Raw genomic sequence first — 19,876 nt, 5'->3', positions numbered from 1 at the left:
CCCGGCGTTATTTAAAAAAACGCGTAAATCAAACTCGCGTAAATCGAGAGTTACCTGTATTAAGCAGACTTACACTGCAGTATAAATGCTTTTCCCCTTCTCTTTAATGTTCATATACTCCATCCTGCTCCGGCAAATGCTCAAACTTCATCTCTCCACCTGTTCTGCCTCCCATGACTTCTTCGATTCTTGGGTCGCCACATTGTTACTTTGGTTGCCTATTTCTTATCAGTTCTACGAGGAGACACGATATAGTATTCCTATTTGAAACTGGCCGGTGGGGTGTCGGCCGATGTGGGTCAGCCCTGCCCCGCAGCTCTGCCACACATTCTCAAGACCTCTCGCTTCATCTCATATGTCAGCTATGTACTACCTTTAAATGAATTTAATTACATAAGTGGATAATTCTTTTTTTTTTTTTTTTTTTTTTTACAACAGAGGAGGCAGCTCAAGGGCACAAAAAAAGGAAACAATAATAAAAAAAAGCCCGCTACTCGCTGCTCCTAAAAAAGAATCATAAGAGGTGGCGGAAAGAGAGGTCAATTTCGGGAGGAGAGAAGTCCTGATACCCTTCTCTTGAAAGAGTTCAAGTCGAAGGCAGGAGGAAATACAGATGAAGGAAGATTGTTCCAGAGTTTACCAGCGTGAGGGATGAAAGAGTGAAGATGCTGGTTAACTCTTGCATAAGGGGTTTGGACAGTATAGGGATGAGCATGAGTAGAAAGTCGTGTGCAGCGGGGCCGCGGGAGGGGGGGAGGCATGCAGTTAGCAATTTCAGAAGAGCAGTCAGCGTGGAAATATCGATAGAAGATAGAAAGAGAGGCAACATCGCGACGGAATTTAAGAGGTAGAAGACTATCAGTAGGAGGAGGAGAGCTGATGAGACGAAGAGCCTTAGACTCCACTCTGTCCAGAAGAGCTGTGTATGTGGAGCCCCCCCACACATGAGATGCATACTCCATACGAGGGCGGACAAGGCCCCTGTATATAGATAGCAACTGCGCGGGGGAGAAGAATTGGCGGAGACGATACAGAACGCCCAACCTCGAGGAAGCTGATTTAGCGAGAGAGGAGATGTGAAGTTTTCAGTTGAGATTTTGAGTTAAGGATAGACCGAGGATGTTTAGTGTTGAAGATGGTGATAGCTGAGTGTTGTCGAAGAATAGGGGATAGGTGTTTGGAAAATTATGTCGAGGTAATATAGTGTTAAGATTGTTTCGTTTTTAGGATAATAACAAAGATTTTGTATAAATACCGCGACACTTGACAACGTTGTATTCTAACGTCGTGTCGTAGTATTTATACAAAATCGTTATTATCCTAAAAACGAAACAATCTTAACATTATAATGTTGTGCTAGTGACGACAGTGAGAAGGCAAGACTAGAAAGAGAAAGGGATGCTCATAAACTGTTAGCTAATGAAGGACAGAAACTCATGAAAAATTTAGCTGTTAGTGGTAATACTGATGATTCTACAAGAGTGATCTGCCTTGATCTTCAGCAAACTCAGCCTCTACCACGACTCAGTATCAGTGAGGACTTTTATAAGAGAAAGGTGTGGTTATACAACCTCTGCATACATGATCTTAAGAAAAATAAGTCAAACTTTTATGTCTGGGATGAAGTAACAGGTGGAAGGGGTTCGGTAGAAATCACAACCTGTCTCCGGAAGTGAATTGAAGTGGAATGCGCGGCTGGTGATTTTGAGCATTTAATAGTGTTCAGTGATAATTGTGGGGGACAAAATAAGAATATAAACATAATACTTAACTATCTACGCGAGTTGCACAGTGCACGTCTCTCAGATATCACTCACTATTTCCTAGTGCCTGGACACAGCTACATGGCATGTGACAGGGCTTTCGGCAACATTGAAAAAGCTGTCAGATGTTATGGAGATATTCACAGAATGGACACGTATATATTGCGACATTATAAAAAATGCTGTACATGCCGGGTATGAGGTAAACAAGGTGGATAGGGATGAGTTTCTTGATACAGGGGCTCTCAAGAAGTTTATAGTCTACCGAACACCCTGTGCACCTTACACATTTGCATTTGCCAGGAGGTTCGTGTTTGCCCTTAACTTCCAGGAAGGCTATTTGCTGGGCATGGATTACACTAACCCCCTAGGAAGTGTTCGACTGATGCGTGGCAGGGAAAAATACCAAGCCTCTCAGTTCAACCTAAGTCGTGTAGTGTAGCCACTAAAATACCCCAAGCCGCTTCACCTGCAGCCTAGCAAATTAAAAGACATAGAGGCGCTCATGCAATACATCCCTCCTGTGAAAACCAAGTATCTTCGTGGTGTTCTGGATGAGCAGTACTCACTAACACTAGTGATGGATGGCTCCAGCACTGAGGAAGAGGTTGACCCTGAACAGGATTTGACTGACATTGAGAGTGAGGAGAGGGGTGGCTTCGAAGACCCCGACAACTTTCTTGACTACCATGATTCTGGCTCAACCTCTGACCCAAACTCTTCCTAAATGCTATACCATAATAACACTGAAACACATTATTCCCCTTGATTTGAATCAGTTATTGCCCAATCCTATGTAACTTTACTAGAAACACGCATGATAACCCACACTTTAATAAAAAAAAATTCATTTTCAATGTAATTATTGTCACGCATGTGATAGGACATTACAGCACAGAACTTTGGTAAGAAAAGTAAGTGCAATATCTATCTGAAACTGACCTCTCTTCTCACCATTCACGCCGTTTACTTTTACAAAAGCAGTACACTTAGCGGCTTTTCTGTTTTCTCCTTGTCTTCTGCCCTTGACCTGCTTACTTTATTGTAAATAAAAAGAACAGACGGAGAACCAAAGTAAGAGTGGCAACCCAGTAATTGCAGGAGGTCAGGGCAGACAGAGGCCCAGGGGGAGAGGTGATGGAGAACATAGCCGACCCTAGGTTTTTTGTCGTCCTGTCACGCCTACCTGCTCGAAGAGGCGGATGTCGTAGGTGTTATCGTCGTCAGCGAAGTACAGGACACCTTCTTTGGCGTTCTCCCGCACCCAGTTCATCCCAGCCATCCTGTTGGCCACACCTCGAGGCTTGTTCTTCACCTTCTGGTACTGGGCCGGCATCTGGACTGCGTGGTCAAGGACAGGACGAGGACAGAACAAGAGTTAGTCAAGTGGATGGGTGAATGGTTGTCTGGGTGGATGGGTGCATGGATGAGCAGGTGGACGGATGGAAGCGTGCAAGGGAAAAAAGGATGAACAGGCATACACATAGATACATATATACAGACAAACATGTAGACAGATAAACAGACACATAGACAGATAGACAAACACAGACAGATAGGGAAATATAGACAAACAAACATACACACTAAACAGACACATCTCCCCCCCTCCCCCCCCCCTCTCTCTCTCTCTCTCTCTCTCTCTCTCTCTCTCTCTCTCACCTCGCATGTAGACGGAGCTGAGGGCGGACTCGTTGAGGTAGCGGGTGAGGGCAGGGGTGGGCGTGTCCGCATCCTCGCTTACGATCCACACCACGTTAGGGACATTGAGCAACGTCTGAGCGGTGCGCGTTATCTCCGGTATCTGCTCGGCGCGCGGGTAGGTGGGAGTGACAACATACAGCGTCGGAAGGCCCTCCACCCACCTGCTGGCGCCTACGGTTGTGCAGGGACTCTGAAAGACGAGGTGATGGTGATGATGCCAACCGTGCTGGTGGTAGGGTCCTAGGGATGAGTATGAGTAGCGGGAGTGGTAGTGATAGTGATAAAGGAGTAACGTTAGGGGGTAATTGTGGTTGTTGTTGTTGTTGTTGTTGTTGTTGTTGTTAATAATAGTAGTAGTTGTAGTAGTAGTAGTAGTAGTAGTAGTAGTAGTAGCAGTAATAGTAAAAGCAGTAATAGTAGTAGCAGTAATAGTAGCAGTAGTAGTAGTAGCAGTAGTAGTAGTAGCAGTAATAGTAGTAGCAGTAATAGTAGTAGCAGTAATAGTAGTAGCAGTAATAGTAGCAGTAGTAATAGTAGCAGTAGTAACAGTAGTAGCAGCAGTAACAGTAGTAGCAGCAGTAACAGTAGTAGCAGTAGTAACAGTAGTAGCAACGAGTGTAGATATTAAAGATGGGACACTCGTGCGCTCCCCTGCGGGAAACCTGTAACCGGGACGACGGTGGCGCCCCAAGCGGCGAGCACACAACTTGTGATGGCAGTTGTATGTGCTGGCACCCAACACACTGATGTTTGGGCGAATGTTAGCTATGTGCTTTGTTACAATGTGAACCGCTCCGGTAGCTCAATCGGTTAGAGCGCTGCACTGATAGGCTTCACAGCCTGACAGGCGGCGGTTCGAGTCCCGTTTGCTTATGTCGGGAGGGTACGTGCTGGCGAGTGCGAGTCCAACTCGTGATCAGGCCGTGGTGAATTATATAACGATGCACTGATTCGGAAAACTTACAAATAATCTAAAGGAATTAAATGAGTAGTTACTACACGCAAGTGTCGCTCGACCTTGACAGCTGCACATGGGTGTCGCTGGTCCCTGACAGTTCATACCTCTGCCTGTCCTCTTGACACATGGCCTGTGAATGTGGTTTGGATCTTTACCTAAAACTACTAAAAATAGCAAAATATCATCCATATGTTCTTTTTGTGATCACTTGTAGGCTGTAAGACAAGTGCAGCCTCTTATAGCAAATAGGAGAGGCTACACCTGTGTTGATAACCTAGAAATGTTACTAGATTTTTGATAAAGCAAAACGAAGAGACTGTTCTTTCTATAAGCACTTTTAGCCTGTAACACAAGTATAGCCTATTATGGCAAATCGGAGAGGCTGAGCTTGTGTAGATAGCCTAAGAATGCGCTATTGTATATTAGATAAAGCAATACGAAGACGTAATAAAAAGAAAATTATTCCCAATAACTTTAAATAACCACTGTAGGCTCAGGTGGCTGACTGGTGGTGTGGGTGACTCACTGGCTGAGGTGGTTGATTTTATATAGTTGGGTGGTGGTGGTGGTGGTGTGGGTGACTCACTGGCTGAGGTGGTTGATTTTATATAGTTGGGTGGTGGTGGTGGTGTGGGTGACTCACTGGCTGAGGTGGTCGACAAGCTGGGTGGTGGTGGTGTGGCTGGCTTACTGACTAAGGTGTCCGACAAGTGTAAACTCATTATTATTACTATTTTTTTTTTACAAACTGTGATTGGAAAAAGCATGGCTAACCTTTCTTTGTTCTATTGGAATCTAAACATCTGATAACTTAGGCCTTTTCTTGCAAGATTTAATGCAATTAATAGCAGCACTTCACTGTGTGCTTGTCAAGTTGTTTACCGTCCACTGGGGATGTACTGTACGTTTCGGTCCGAGCAGTAGTACTCGGTTTACTCGGTTCTTGGATTTGAGTTAATACGTATTACTCGATTTACTCAGTTTTTGCAATTCAGTTACTTAATCAAATAAATCCGCAAAATTCTGAGCGGGATTTAATCGTCGATCGATGATGGGCTAATTATGCAAGAGTAATCGACTTTGTATGACACAATACAAATATAGTTCATCAGTCTGGGAAATGAAACTCGTCATCGCAGTGAAGAACATAAATTTTCCGGTCCAACTGGTGGCGTGGAAAATATTTATGTATATTAATTAATCATATACCGACACATGTCTATAATCTGTAGACCTTGACCCTTCTGTCTGATCTCGAGCAGGAATGAAGTACTGCAGCTCTTTGAAAATAAGAAAATTTGATATTGTTTGAATTTCACATGGAATGTTACAGCCATCTGCCCTCAGACGAATTTGAACATTTCTCATCTCTGGCAACCCTTTGACACCCCCCTCTAGCCTCCTGTGATAAAATAGCTACCCTCGCCCCCCTCCATCCGGCCAACCCTGTACGGTCTGCTTGTCCGTCTGTCGCCTGAGAGTAAAGGAGTCATTTGGCACTCGATTTACTCGATTTTGAAGAATAATCAAAACCGAATTATTCGGTTTGCAGCAAGTACTCGGTTCACCCCTCAACCGAGTAATGTTGCGCACTTACCGCTTGGGGCGCCACCGTCGCCCCGGTTACAAGGGTTTGGCGCGAGTGTCCTCTCTATACTGTCTATACTCTTTGGTAGTAGTAGTAGTAGTAGTAGTAATATTAGTAGTAATATTATTATTATTAGTAGTAGTAGTAGTAATATTAGTAGTAGTAGTAATAGTAGTAGTAATAGTAGCAATAATAGTAGTAGTAGTAGTAGTAGTAGTAGTAGTAGTAGTAGTAGTAGTAGTAGTAGTAGTAGTAGTAGTTGTGATAATAGTAGTAGTGGTGGTGATAATAATAGCAGTAGTAGTAGTGGTGGTGGTGGTGGTGATAATAGTAGTAGTAGTAGTAGTAATTTTGACGGAGGAGGTTGTGATCGTGTTGGTGGTTGGATAAGAGGAGGAGGAGGAGGAGGACAGACTCGCTGCTAAACCACTTGACTCGCAAACAATCATACGTCTGGGGAACACAAAGACACACACATGCTGCTCTCGTTCTCCCTCTCCTCCTTTCAAGTCACTAACCCTCCTCCTCCTCCTCCTCCTTCTCTTCCTCTTCTTCCTTCTCGTCTTGTTGCATTTTCTGTTTTCTATCAAAGGTATGGCAGGATAAGAAAGTGGGTAAATAGGTAAAAGTTAAGTTGGGTGCATACGCCACAGCTGCGCGTGGCGACGCTCATCTCCGTCTCGTTGGCCCTTTGAGCCTGTGGTGGGAGAGAATTAACCCTTATCTGATGCATGACAAGTGTGACATCCGGGTTACCACAGTTTATTTTCCCCGGGTTTCCCCAGGTACCCAGTTATCGACCATCCCGATAGGAAGGATGAACAGCTGGGTGGACTGCACGCCGACTGCCCAGGCAGGGATTCGAACCCAGGTGCGCAGATTCGTAGTCAGGAACGTTAACCACTGCAAGGCGGATGTGGGTCAATTGGGTCCTTCACTGAGCTGGACCTGCCATCTGGTGGCCCTGCTGGAGCCTCTGCCAGAGCCAAGCCTGCGGACAGCTGGGGTCCAGCGAGCCTTAATTCACATTTTTCTGTACCAAACTAGCAAAACACCAGAGTTGTAATGGCCACTATCATGTTTACACCAAAATATCTGAGTGCTGTACATTATTCATGTCGCGGTAATGAATAATGAATAAATAAGAGATAAGAAGAGATAAGAATAAATAAGAGCATCCATCAATATATCCTACAACACTCCATCCCGTGGCTAATAGGAATACATCAGTGCGGCCTCTTGGGCATATATTTCCGTCATGCAAGAAAAGAGAAACCAAACAAGTCTGGCATGGTGTCATGCTCTCAAAATTTTATAGCAGTGGTGGAAGGAAGTGTTGAAAATTTTGCCACTCAACATTCCTCCGGTTGGCACGCCGCTGCCTCAACACGATGCCTTCCTCTGTCCCTCCAATCAGAGCGCGGGAGGTTGTCTACACTGCTGCCAAACATATCGTGCACTGCCGGCAGCAAGTGTTATACTTATTTCATATTTCTAATTTAGATTATAATACATACATCTTTAGCATCTTATACTATTACATTCACTCTATGGAACTTTAAAGGAACAACATAGAGCATGTGACGATTCTTTATGTGGGAAAAAGTATACAAATTTCCTATTTCTTGCATTTCCACGTTTCTTAAATACTACTAGCAAGTCAAGTGTCTCTATACCGTAGCTATGAGAAAAATATGTGATTTCTAAATAATAGCAAAAAAATAGTAAGAAAAATTATTTGGACGTACGCCGCATGCATATTTTTGGGGGTAGTTCCACCAGGGCCACCAGATGGCAGGTAGAGCTTAGTGAAGGGACCAACAGAGACGGTGCAAAACGGGAAAATGATAAAAAAGAGACCTCTATTTACGATGATGCGTTTCCGGTGACTGATCTGGTCGTGAAGCCCGTGTTATGCTTAGCATTGAGATCAAGATTTTCGTGATCTGGGTGACCCGGATCACGATCTGCTTGATCTGCCTCCGAAGGTGGTTTGTAGTATACGACACCCCAGTCCTCAGCTGCACTGCGGCTGACCCATGGCTGTTTTTCCGTTGGTGCTTGGAGCTATGCTTCTCTAGTCCTGGTTACCCGATAAAGACGCCTGCCTACGTTTTTGTATGCAGCTTTATGCTTGAACAACCACTGTGTGAACTACACGAAGGGCTGCACATTGCATCGGCTCGTGTCCGATATTCCTCTTCCTCCTCACTCACCAACCGCCAGCAGCTACCGTTTGAGGCCCTCAGACACCACCAGGGGACCTTAATTACAACTATGATATTATGATAAAAAGCAGAAATTAGTATCAAAATGGCCGTCGCCAAATGGACATGAACCAGAAAGCCTTCCGTAATGTATGAGGTGCAGCTATGGACTTGTAGGCATACAGTAAAAATGTAGAACGACACAACAATAGAACCATGCCACAACGCCGATCAAGTGCGCCGATCAATGCCGACCACGTTAGTGGCGTGTGACTCGGCGGGCCATCAGTAATGCTGGGCTCCCACTTCGGCGATTTCGGGCTGCGATGCTCTGCGATGGGCTAAATTTCCCAAATCGCCATCAAAAATGTTGGAATCGGCATACTCACACGGCATCTGCTCTGTGGTGCCCCGAGGGCTGCGACACCACTCGTGTCATCATCATCTTCACCGGCAATATTTTCCGATGACAACAGCGGTATCGACCGCTAAAACACAACACGGACTCCAACACATGATTGTCCCCACTGTTCATTTACCAACCTATACACAATTGTAATTGCCCATTAACGCACCCGCTTATCTCTCTAAGCCAAAACACAATCACCGCGGCAAAAACAGGATCAGCCGCGGAACAAAATGTTATGAAAACAAAGCTGCGTCACCGCGTGAATTAAGCATGTCGGTTAGGTAGATTATTGTATGAGCTCGGTGTGAGTTTGATGTATGACTCACACGCCTGACGTATTACCCTCGCGATATCTGCCTATATAAGAAGCATTTTCTCCAGGCTTGACCTCAGATTAACCAGCACTCTGTTCGTGGCTGGACACTCAGTTGTCCTTCCCTAGACAACATGGGTAGAACATTCATCGTTGCTACTGTGAGTATGGAGTGAAGAATTACCATAGAGGAAAGCGTATCTAACATATCTATTGTGTTCTATTATCTTAGTTTTACTTAGGATTATATTTCTATGATACTTTATTGTGTGAGTTTTTACTCAATATTATACCAGTGTTAACGTCAGTAACCAATAGTGAAAGAAAACCTGAAAACTCATTGAGTCTAGTAAGCCAGTCGCTGGTTTAAACAATATTTTTACCCTCTGTAATATTAAGTAGTATTAAGGTAGAATAAAATACATATAAGAAAGGCGACACCGTTTCATCACCCCATTTATGAACTCCTTTAAATACTCCTAAAGTACCAGAATTTTAAGTCAAGTGTCACTAGTACAAACAGTGTGTCGTCTCCCCTGTGTGACCCGGCAAACGGGTTACAACATTGGTGTCAGGTGTGGGGTGGTGAAACATGTGGTGAAACATGTGGTGAAACTGGTGGTGAAACATGTGGTGAAACATGTGGTGAAACTTGTGGTGAAACATGTGGTGAAACTTGTGGTGAAACTTGCGATTTATATTGGTTTATATTGGTATTGTACTGGTGTATGTCCACATCCGAAAGCGAGGGAGAAGACAGTTATTCTTGGAATTACGGGAATAAGACTTTAGAGTTAAAAATGCCAGACGAAGGCAAGAACCCTCCCCCCAAAAAAGAAGATGGAAAATCGATCACCCTTGCCCATGATGATCTTGTCACGCTACTTAGCCGTCATACCTTGAATGATTTTAGTAGAGTGCAGGGACTCTTATATTTTTGTGGTGGAGAAGAAAAAAGTAGCAAAGCACCAAACCTCCCATGCCATAAGCTAGCAAAGAAATGGATAGAGGATATTGAAAGCCGGACACAGGCAAATTGGGACACTACCGGAAAGATTGAGTTAGCCAAACAATATGCCCTGGGAGCAGCGCGATCATCTCCTCGGTTGTATCACTAGATGTGGACAGGATTGGGAAAAGTAAAGGAAGACTTCCTACGTGTGTTTCCCACAGTAAGGACCTTTCGGTCCTCCAGAAAGAATTGGGAGAGGCAAAACGGCGGACAGGAGAAAACATCCGCACCTTCCTCATCCGCCTGGAGACATTGAGAGACGAGTTGATCGTTCTCAAGCCTGACAATGCCAGTTTGCTAAATGAGATAACCGCTTTACGGCTCAGAGAGGCTTTCCTCCGGCCCTCTTACTCATCCTAACGGAGGAAGAAAAGGGGACCCACAGAAGGTATTAAAGAAAGGGTATGAGTATATTAAAGCTTATCCAGAGTCGAAGCTATCCGATGCCGATATCGCCAAAGTAATACAAGTGCTGAACGACTGTTCCACCCAGGCCTCCGGACCCAAACCTGTCTCACAAGCCTGTCCTCCACGCCCTCCAGGCCAGTCACGTTACCCGATACCCCAAAGGGAGGACGGCACGCCGCGCCACCTACACGCCCATATGGGAACGCGCCCACGCCACCTACAAGATAAGCTTGTGGGTATGTAAGACACAATTCTCGCGATTGAACATATGGAATGCAGTATAGGGTAGCCTACCACACACAAACGTCCTCTCGGTACCCTCAGTACCAGCCCACTCGAAACAGGCGTCAGCCTGTCTCATTGCGCTGCCTGGCGCCCGGAGTACACGGCCGGTCCCTCACCCTGTAGCTCCTGGGTTAACCCTGACCACGAGAAGAACAAAAAAACGACCCCAGAGTAGCTGCGGCAGTCCACGGCCCTACCAACGCCCTCACGTTGAGATTGTGCGTAGGCGCTAATGCACAAAAGGAGATGGTTTACGCAATGCTAGACACAGGAGCAGGAGCGTCCCTAATAGAAGAAGATTTATTTAGGAAGGTAGGCGGGAAGATGATAGTTACAGAACCTCTCTCCATACAAGGGGTAGATCGGACTCCAATCCCTAATAAAGGAATAGCCGAAGTAGTAGTAGACTTTGGGCACGGAGAAATTAAAGAAAAGTTTGTAGTAATATCACAAGGTATAGTGTTACCAACAGCAGTTTTGTTGGGCCTAGAATTTATGTGGAGACAAAATGTGGTAGCTGCACCGCTGGACACACCTGGGCAGTTTAGTGTAATGGTGGGGGCCTACCCAGTGGAAGTACATTCCTGGCTGCGGACGATATGAGCCCGTACCCAGAAGATCATAAACCTACTTTAGACGAGATGGAGGAAGTACCAGTGAAAGCATACGCTATTAACGTGGCGTCCTTGCTCCCAGGCACGGCAGGGTATGTCACTCTGGAGGCAGAGATTGGCAGAGCCCAGCAAGCCTTATTTCTCCCAAGGTCCAATGATATCCCTTCTTCATTTTTATTTCCCTGGTTAGTTACCTTAACTCCTAACGTCAAACAAACCAAAGGTAAATTCATCATTCCCTATGCTAACCCAACTGAAGAAACTATTGAGATGCCAACAGGTGAAGTGATGGGACACATTTATTCTTGTCACTCAGAATACTATCAATCATCGACTAATGAATGTGTAGCGGCTGTCACAAAACAGCTACAAAGCCGCCTGTCACCCAGTCAAGTAAGCAGATGGTACTCGATAAGCTGATAGACGAGCTATTTTACCCTCACAACGGGAAAATTGCTGTCTGAAGGGCTTAACCCGCAAGTATCCTGATGTGTTTGCTCTAAAAACGAGCCACTCACTATTACCCCTATTATGTTCACACTTTAAGGCTAAAAATGACAAGCCTATATATAAAAGCCATACCCAATACCAGTAAAATATCATAAAGAAATAGAGATTCAGCTCAAGGACCTTGAGGCCCAGGGTATTATACGCCCTAGTGCGTCACCCTACAGCGCACCTCTAGTCCCTGTTGCTAAAAGGATGGTGGAGTCAGACTTTGTCTCGACTTCCGCGCTCTGAACGATGAATTGATTGATGACAAACATCCACTCCTAACATTAACCTCATTTTGCAACAGTTAGGGGAAAGTAAAGTATTCACCTCCCTTGATTTGCGCCAGGGCTATCACCAAGTCCCATTGGCAGAGGAATCTAAACACTTGACAGCCTTCACGACACCTTATGGCCTCTATGAATTCACACAGTCCCCTTTGGATTAAAACAGCACCTGCAGCCTATCAACGGATCATGAATCAAGTTCTCATAGGTCTGACAGGAAGAATTGTACATGTATACCTTGATGATTTGATAGTACAAGGGAAAGACATGGACCATCACCTAAAGAACCTCCATGCCGTCTTGGACAGACTGCAGAAGGCTCACCTGTCCTTAAGACTAGATAAGTGTTCCTTTTTCAGAGAGCAAGTAGATTATCTGGGTCACATTGTTAGTGCTTCTGGCTTGAAGCCTCAGCCCTCAAAGGTACAGGCGGTGCAACAACTCACCTCCGAAAACAGTCAAAGAACTTCAAGGTTTCCTGGGATTGGTTAACTTTTATAGGAAATTCATTAAAGACTTTGCCAAGATAGCATCCCCACTTAATAATTTACTCAAAGGGAGGAAAGTAACCAAGAACGATAAGACACATCTGGAGTGGAATGAAGAGGCATTGCATGCATTTAGCACACTAAAGAACAGTCTAACGACTGACATTGTTTTAGCCTTTCCGTATTTCCGTAAGCCCTTCAATCTCACCACAGATGCGTCAGATAAGGCAATAGGTGGTGTGTTGCAACAAAAGGATGAAAATGGTAGTTTACGTCCCATAGCATATTTTAGTAGAACCCTGAATGGAGCAGAACGTAACTACTCAGCGGTAGAGAGAGAAGCTTTAGCAGTCATCTATGGCCTCAGTACTAACCGACCCCTTATCTTGGGTTATAGGATACACATCCTGTCGGACCATAGACCACTGACCTGGCTGTTAAAAAGCACAGTACCTAGCAGCAGGATTGCACGCTGGCAGACACTTCTAGGAGAATTTGACTTTAGTATTGATTATCTCCCAGGCTCCAGCAACATGGTAGCAGATTTTTTGTCAAGGATTAGGAATCAAGAGAGTGACGTGATAGAAGGCGAATTGATGCTCGAATTATGTCTGTCACCCTTACGGGTGGACAGGACATGTCTGTCGCCTCTCCGGAGGGACATGACAAACAGGATAAGTTTCTCCATTGGAGTCTTGCTGGACTCATGGAGCACCAGGATCGCGATCCTGAACTGAGAGAATTGAAGCATGCTTTTGAACAAACCACCGGTGGTAACGTACATGAGAGAGATGAGAGAAAGGTTGCAGAGAGGAGCAATGTAACGTTAATGCAGCTAAGAGGCACTTCAAAAACTGCCTCTTAGTGAAGTGTGTAGAGAACGGCATTCTCTACCGCGATGTTTGCGATGAATACAACAAGCAGAAAAGACTGGTTATCGTTCCACCAAGCTACATTCCTAACGCGTTAGCTTTGGCGCATTCCATGCTACCTGCAGGGCATGGAGGCACTAAGGTTACGTTGGCACGCTGTCGCAAGTTTGCGTACTGGCCGGGAATGAAGGCGGACGTGGAGCAATATGTCAGATCTTGTCCTGTCTGTTGTCGGTTTAAGAAGAGGGATCCCCGCCAGCTCCACTTATGAGGTATCCAGAGGTTGGCCAACCGTTTGACAGAGTCCATATGGATATTGTCGGACCTTTGTCTGTTTCAGACGAAGGCTATAGGTATGTACTGACAGTGATAGACGTCCTGTCACGCTTCTTGGTAGCAACCCCTTCGTACGAAGGCAGCCAAGGAAGTGGCAGCTGCGTTCTACAAGAACGTAGTCTGTGTACACAGCATCCCGCCGATTCTAGTCACGGATCAAGGAAAGGAGTTCGTCAACACTCTCTTACGAGAGTTGACTCAGTTGTTACAGATTGATCATCTAAGGACAACTCCTTATCACCCGTCTGCAAACGGTGTGATAGAAAGGCCTAATGGCACCTTAATAAATATCTTGAGAACTTTGTGCGAGGACAATCGCGGTATCTGGGACCAAATGCTTCCGGTTGCAACACACGCCTACAACACTGCCTACCATCGTGTTCTGAAAGATTCACCATTTTTCTTGCTTTTCTCGGGACCCAAATGTTCCTTTTGAAGTGCTTGAGAATAAACTCCAACCTTGTTATGATGTTGACAGCTATAAAGCATTTACTTCTAGTGTCGCGCAGCGGACCTATAAACTATGTCAGACCAATATAGATATAGGATGGCAGGAGTCAGAAAGAATGTTTAGGAAATCCAAACCCAAACAGGTGGTAGTAGGAGATCGGGTCTACTTAAGGCATGTATGTACAAAGGGCGAACCAAAGAAGCTCCAGCCCTTGTTCAATGGACCTTTAGGGTGCTAGAAAAATAAGCCCTGTAGTCTTACGACTGCGTCATGTTAGAGGTGGTAAGATCAAGACAGTTCACACAAATAATGTTCAGGTCGTTCACGAGGACTCTCTTGGCTTCCATGACTCTCCTAATGTCAGGCGTGCATACCCTCTCCCTGATCAAGTAGTAGAAGTGGACCCACTCCCATGACTTATTCCCCGAGGAGCCGCTGCCATTGTCCTTTCCAGCTCCTTCCGAGCTCTCCTCACCGGCTCCTGTCTCCTCAGATGCTTCAGAGGTCCCCTCATTGGTTCCCTCAGCTCCTTCAGAGCCCTGTGTCAGTCGCTCATTACGATCCAATACGGTACCCCTTCTCTCCCCAATGTGATGGAACGCCCTTGAGTATCGCCAACGACCAACGAACTGATGCCCCTATAATTACAGATCCTGGGTGTTGCCCTCTCCTTGTCTTCCCTTGATCCCTCCTGGAGCAACCCATTCGTCCCGGCCTCGTCTTCTCCCCAGTCTTTAAGATGCTGTTGACAGGACGGTACTATGTTGTCCCGTCGTCATCAAGACGGACGACATCCAACGTCCTCTCATCAACGTGGCAAATCTAACAGCGGAAGTTTCATGGTCGATTGAACATATGAATCAATCGTTCCCCACTGTTGGTCTGCTCAGGCGCACTCTAGACTCTTTTCACATTGAGTTTGAGAAGTTATTCAAAGATCTTAACAGCTTTCTGTCGGCTATGAGTGGTAGAGGTGGAAGCCCGTTTCGGACTCGCCAGAAGCGAGGAGCCGTGGATTTCCTTGGCTCGGTAGCAAACCTCCTTTTCGGTACGGCCACTCAGGCCCAAATAGATGTGATACACGGAAGCTCTCCCAGCTCTACACTCTGTCCACAGAAGAGAGACGTCAACTTAACCTCCATCAGGAAGTCCTCAACGCCACAGTTCGGGACCTCCGTCATATTCATTCTGCCATCTCCGTCTAGAGTCCGCCTCGGCTTTGGCCTCAGCTATTATCCGTCAGTTCTCACTAAAACCTTGCAAATTGAAGGAAATGCGTATTTTGGAGACTATCCTTCTCATTCAGTTGGCACTTAGTGACCTAAATCATGATACTCTGAATCTCAAGCTTGGCCTTCAGCAGCTGTCCCAAACGCAGGTTTCCTCTCCTCCTTCCAAATGATGTACTATTTCGTGTGCTCAGCAATGCGTCACTCCATTACCCAGGCTTACTTTTCCTGCAGCACATGAATATTTAGCATTGTATAGAGATGTCTCTAGGGTTATTTCTAAAGGTACGCTTTCCTCAGGAACCCTTCACTTCTACTTACAAATCCCCATGAAAGGATCCCTCTGACGTGTTCGATGTGTTTAAAATGGACGCGTTGCCTTTTCATCTTGATGGCACGCCATATTTTCTGCACACCGACACGCTTTCCACTTACCTTGCGGTTTCTGAAGACCGCACTCACTATATGCTCTTGGACTCCTTGGACCGCTGTACTAAACACCACCTGCTCTATGTATGTCCCCTGTCGCCCCTGTCTACTCGACTTCTGTCCAGCGCTGCGAGATCGCTCTTTCTCGATCGCCCAGACGCCCTCTCGCTGTGTTCTAAGTCTCTCTCAGAGTCTTCCCCCCGGTCTTCATCCCGTCTCCTGCGGGCTGGGTCTTCGCTACCGATACTCCCCAGATGGTCACCATGGTCTGCCCGGACAGCCCGGTCTCCAAATACAGGCAGACCATCAACGGGACGGGTCTCCTCAGCCTCGGTATGGGCTGTAGTGCCCACTCCGACGCCTTCAGCCTCCCTGCCTCTGCTACTATGGACGGTGACGCCCTGCTGACGGTTCATCGCGCCCCTTCCACATCGGACGTGACGTGGTCTCATCGCTCCTGGCCAAGACTCCCCTTGGCCCTTCCCTCCCCGCCGCCGTCGCCCGGGTCGTCTCTGGCCCCCTGCTGACCTCCTCCAGCACTTCACGCGCTCCAGGAATCCGTCTCTCCGGTCCCCGCCTTCGACCCCTTCCTCCCTTGGTGGGGTGGCTGCTCCTCCTCGGCGTCGTCTTCGTCGCCGGTGGGTGGCCTTCTTCTGTCTCTTCCGGTCCCGTCTCGCAGGCCTCCTCCCCACGATCCCGCCATCCCCGTCTTGGCCCTCCATGGTCGTCCGCCGGGCGGACCGCTTCGTGCCACGAGGACGTGGCGTGGTTTTAACGGGGGGGGTATGTGGTGCCCCGAGGGCTGCGACACCACTCGTGTCATCATCATCTTCACCGGCAATATTTTCCGATGACAACAGCGGTATCGACCGCTAAAACACAACACGGACTCCAACACATGATTGTCCCCACTGTTCATTTACCAACCTATACACAATTGTAATTGCCCATTAACGCACCCGCTTATCTCGCTAAGCCAAAACACAATCACCGCGGCAAAAACAGGATCAGCCGCGGAACAAAATGTTATGAAAACAAAGCTGCGTCACCGCGTGAATTAAGCATGTCGGTTAGGTAGATTATTGTATGAGCTCGGTGTGAGTTTGATGTATGACTCACACGCCTGACGTATTACCCTCGCGATATCTGCCTATATAAGAAGCATTTTCTCCAGGCTTGACCTCAGATTAACCAGCACTCTGTTCGTGGCTGGACACTCAGTTGTCCTTCCCTAGACAACATGGGTAGAACATTCATCGTTGCTACTGTGAGTATGGAGTGAAGAATTACCATAGAGGAAAGCGTATCTAACATATCTATTGTGTTCTATTATCTTAGTTTTACTTAGGATTATATTTCTATGATACTTTATTGTGTGAGTTTTTACTCAATATTATACCAGTGTTAACGTCAGTAACCAATAGTGAAAGAAAACCTGAAAACTCATTGAGTCTAGTAAGCCAGTCGCTGGTTTAAACAATATTTTTACCCTCTGTAATATTAAGTAGTATTAAGGTAGAATAAAATACATATAAGAAAGGCGACACCGTTTCATCACCCCATTTATGAACTCCTTTAAATACTCCTAAAGTACCAGAATTTTAAGTCAAGTGTCACTAGTACAAACAGTGTGTCGTCTCCCCTGTGTGACCCGGCAAACGGGTTACAACAGCTCGATCAATCGCCTACATCGCTTGACGGCATCGCATAGCATCGCCGTGGAGAAGGACATCGCAGAACACCTGCGATTGCTTTGGCAGGTTCAAAGGAATCGGGGAACTTTGATCGATGTCCTACATCGCACGACTACATCGCCCGATATCGAGCGACAGCGCTGCGGCTCGTGGGTAGTACAACGATTGTGGTGCGATGTCGAGCGATGGAAATCGTGATAATCGCACCAAAGCGGTTGATTTTCCAAAATTTGCGGCTTAATGATACATAGTGATTGTATGTGTGTATTCAAAGTCCATGCTGCATCTCACTAGTTCTGGATCCCTCCTGATGAGTGTGGGTGTGATGTAGTACAGAAGACTCATGGTGGGCGCGACGCTCTGGAGGCTGCAGACGTAAGTGCAGGGCAGGTGGGATGGCCCCATTTTATATGCTGGCACTCCTACCTGCGTCGTCCCAACGACACTCCCTCGACGTCGTTGTGGTGTCGTTCGTTCAACGATCGACGGTCGATCGCTGGTCGTCAGGCATCGTTCATGGCGAGCAGCCATCGTGTGTATGGTGCGATAGTCGCACGATTTTAATCCCATGAACGCGCATTGTCCCTCGTAATCGTCAGACAGTCGTGCGCCACCCGCTCGACGGCCCCTCGCCAGTCGCCTTCGTCTGCGGTGTCGGCGAGCGTAGGCCTGCGACCCTCCCTCGCTATGTCGTTGTGGGTCGTTATGGGGTGGTTGTCGTTCAGGGTCGCTCCATTTCATGTTCATCTCGCTCGATTTGGGAAATTTCATTCATTGCAGAGCATCGCAGCCCGAAATCGCTAAGGTGGGAGCCCAGCATAAAAGAATTGTCAGACATGTCGATCAAAGCGCGTCGCCCAGTGCCGACCACGTTGGTGGTGCTTGTCTTGAGTGACCATCGGCGACTGTCCAAAGCCAAAAATACATCAGAGCGTATGTCAATCGCCGTGTCGGTGACGAACAGCGACTGAGATACGGATACCTGTTTGTGAACGTTGAGAAACGGCGATGAAAGCTGATAGGTAACCTCCACTCGACGAGCCATCGCCGCGGCGCCCATAAAGAGCGGTGACGACCGGTGACGACGCCCTGGTAAGCGTCGAACAGGCAAAAAATTGTCTGCCTGCCTGCCTGCCTTTATTTAATATTACAATTTTGATTTGTATTGTGGGAACACATCATAGCTACCATCTGCCTGCCTGCCTCTCTCTCTCTCTCTCTCTCTCTCTCTCTCTCTCTCTTTTATTTAAACACAGACACATCTATACTATTTACATACCCAAAGGTGCACTGTCGTGTGCTGCCTATTCAAAGGGCAGAATAAAATCTATATAGAAAATAACTACATAAACTATAAAAAATATATATACAAAAATAACATACAATACGGAATACATTTATGTACGCACTGCACTCGTTTCACTGCTCCACCACGAGTGTCAGTGGAGTGGGGAGTAAGCCCCTTCAGTGGTGGGCCGACAGTTTTATTTTTTGGGTGTTCATCTCCCGGATGTTTGGTACACAGGCCGTGAACATGTTCCACATCCGGCAAACTCTTCCCGAGAAGGTACGTTGGTGCTGGCTGGTACGGGAACGCGGCACCTCCACTGCGTCACCACGGGATAGCACCGTTCTTGTGTCCCGCTTGGTGACTCTCGGAGGTTGGCGTAGGCCCGCCAGATGTGGCACTCCTTGTACTTGTGCCTTGTGAAGCACCACCAGAGCAGCTACGTCCCTGCGGTGTTCCAAGGAGTCGACGGAGCTGAGAGTTTCCTGCCCGGTTGGGGGGTCTGCAGCATCCACCAATCGCAGTGCCCGTCTCTGGATGGCGTCGAGTCTCCCGCTGTGCGAGGCAGCACACGACATCCAAGAGAGGGCAGCATACTCTAAGTAAGGCCGTATCTGGGCCTTGTAGAGCAACAACCTCCCTTTTCTGTCGAGGAAGCTGGCCACCCTTCGCAGGCAGGAGACTCTGTGGGAGGCCTTTTGGGCAATGTGTTTGATGTGGCTGTCAAACCGTAGCCCTCGATCCACCTCCACTCCCAGAATCTTGACGGATTCCTGGAGTGGGAGGGGGACGCCACCAAAGCTTAGCTTCCCCTCCACTGCTGGCCCGTCAGTGGGGGATCGAGAGACCACCATTGCCTGGGTCTTCTCTGGGGCAAAGGTCACCTGCCAGCGGGCACCCCACTCCTGTAGCACCCTCAGCTGCTGATTGATCTCGTCAGCAGCTCGCCCACTGTCTTGTCGGGGGTAGGTGCAGGAGAGAGTGCAGTCATCAGCGTAAGCTGAGACTGCTGGCAGCTGCCGGAGAAGGTCGTCCACATATATGTTCCA

The 19,876-nt window shown here is 47.0% G+C and overlaps 1 protein-coding gene across 1 annotated transcript in view; it reads right to left on the bottom strand.

Moving 5' to 3' along the window:
• The window catches only part of LOC126999242 (galactosylgalactosylxylosylprotein 3-beta-glucuronosyltransferase P-like), a 50,457-nt gene that overhangs the window by 17,840 nt on the left and 12,741 nt on the right, over positions 1-19,876 (bottom strand). Inside the window, exons 2-3 of the mRNA XM_050861630.1 lie at positions 3,426-3,657; positions 2,950-3,104 (exon numbers count right to left, since the gene is read on the bottom strand). Of these exons, the coding sequence (XP_050717587.1) occupies positions 2,950-3,104; positions 3,426-3,657 (387 nt within the window). The remainder of the gene's footprint in view (positions 1-2,949; positions 3,105-3,425; positions 3,658-19,876) is intronic.

This window comes from Eriocheir sinensis, chromosome 16 (genome assembly GCF_024679095.1).
Source record: "Eriocheir sinensis breed Jianghai 21 chromosome 16, ASM2467909v1, whole genome shotgun sequence".
Lineage (NCBI taxonomy): Eukaryota > Metazoa > Arthropoda > Malacostraca > Decapoda > Varunidae > Eriocheir > Eriocheir sinensis.
The sequence above is the reverse complement of the archived record's forward strand: the minus strand, read 5'-3'. Positions and strand labels throughout refer to the sequence as shown.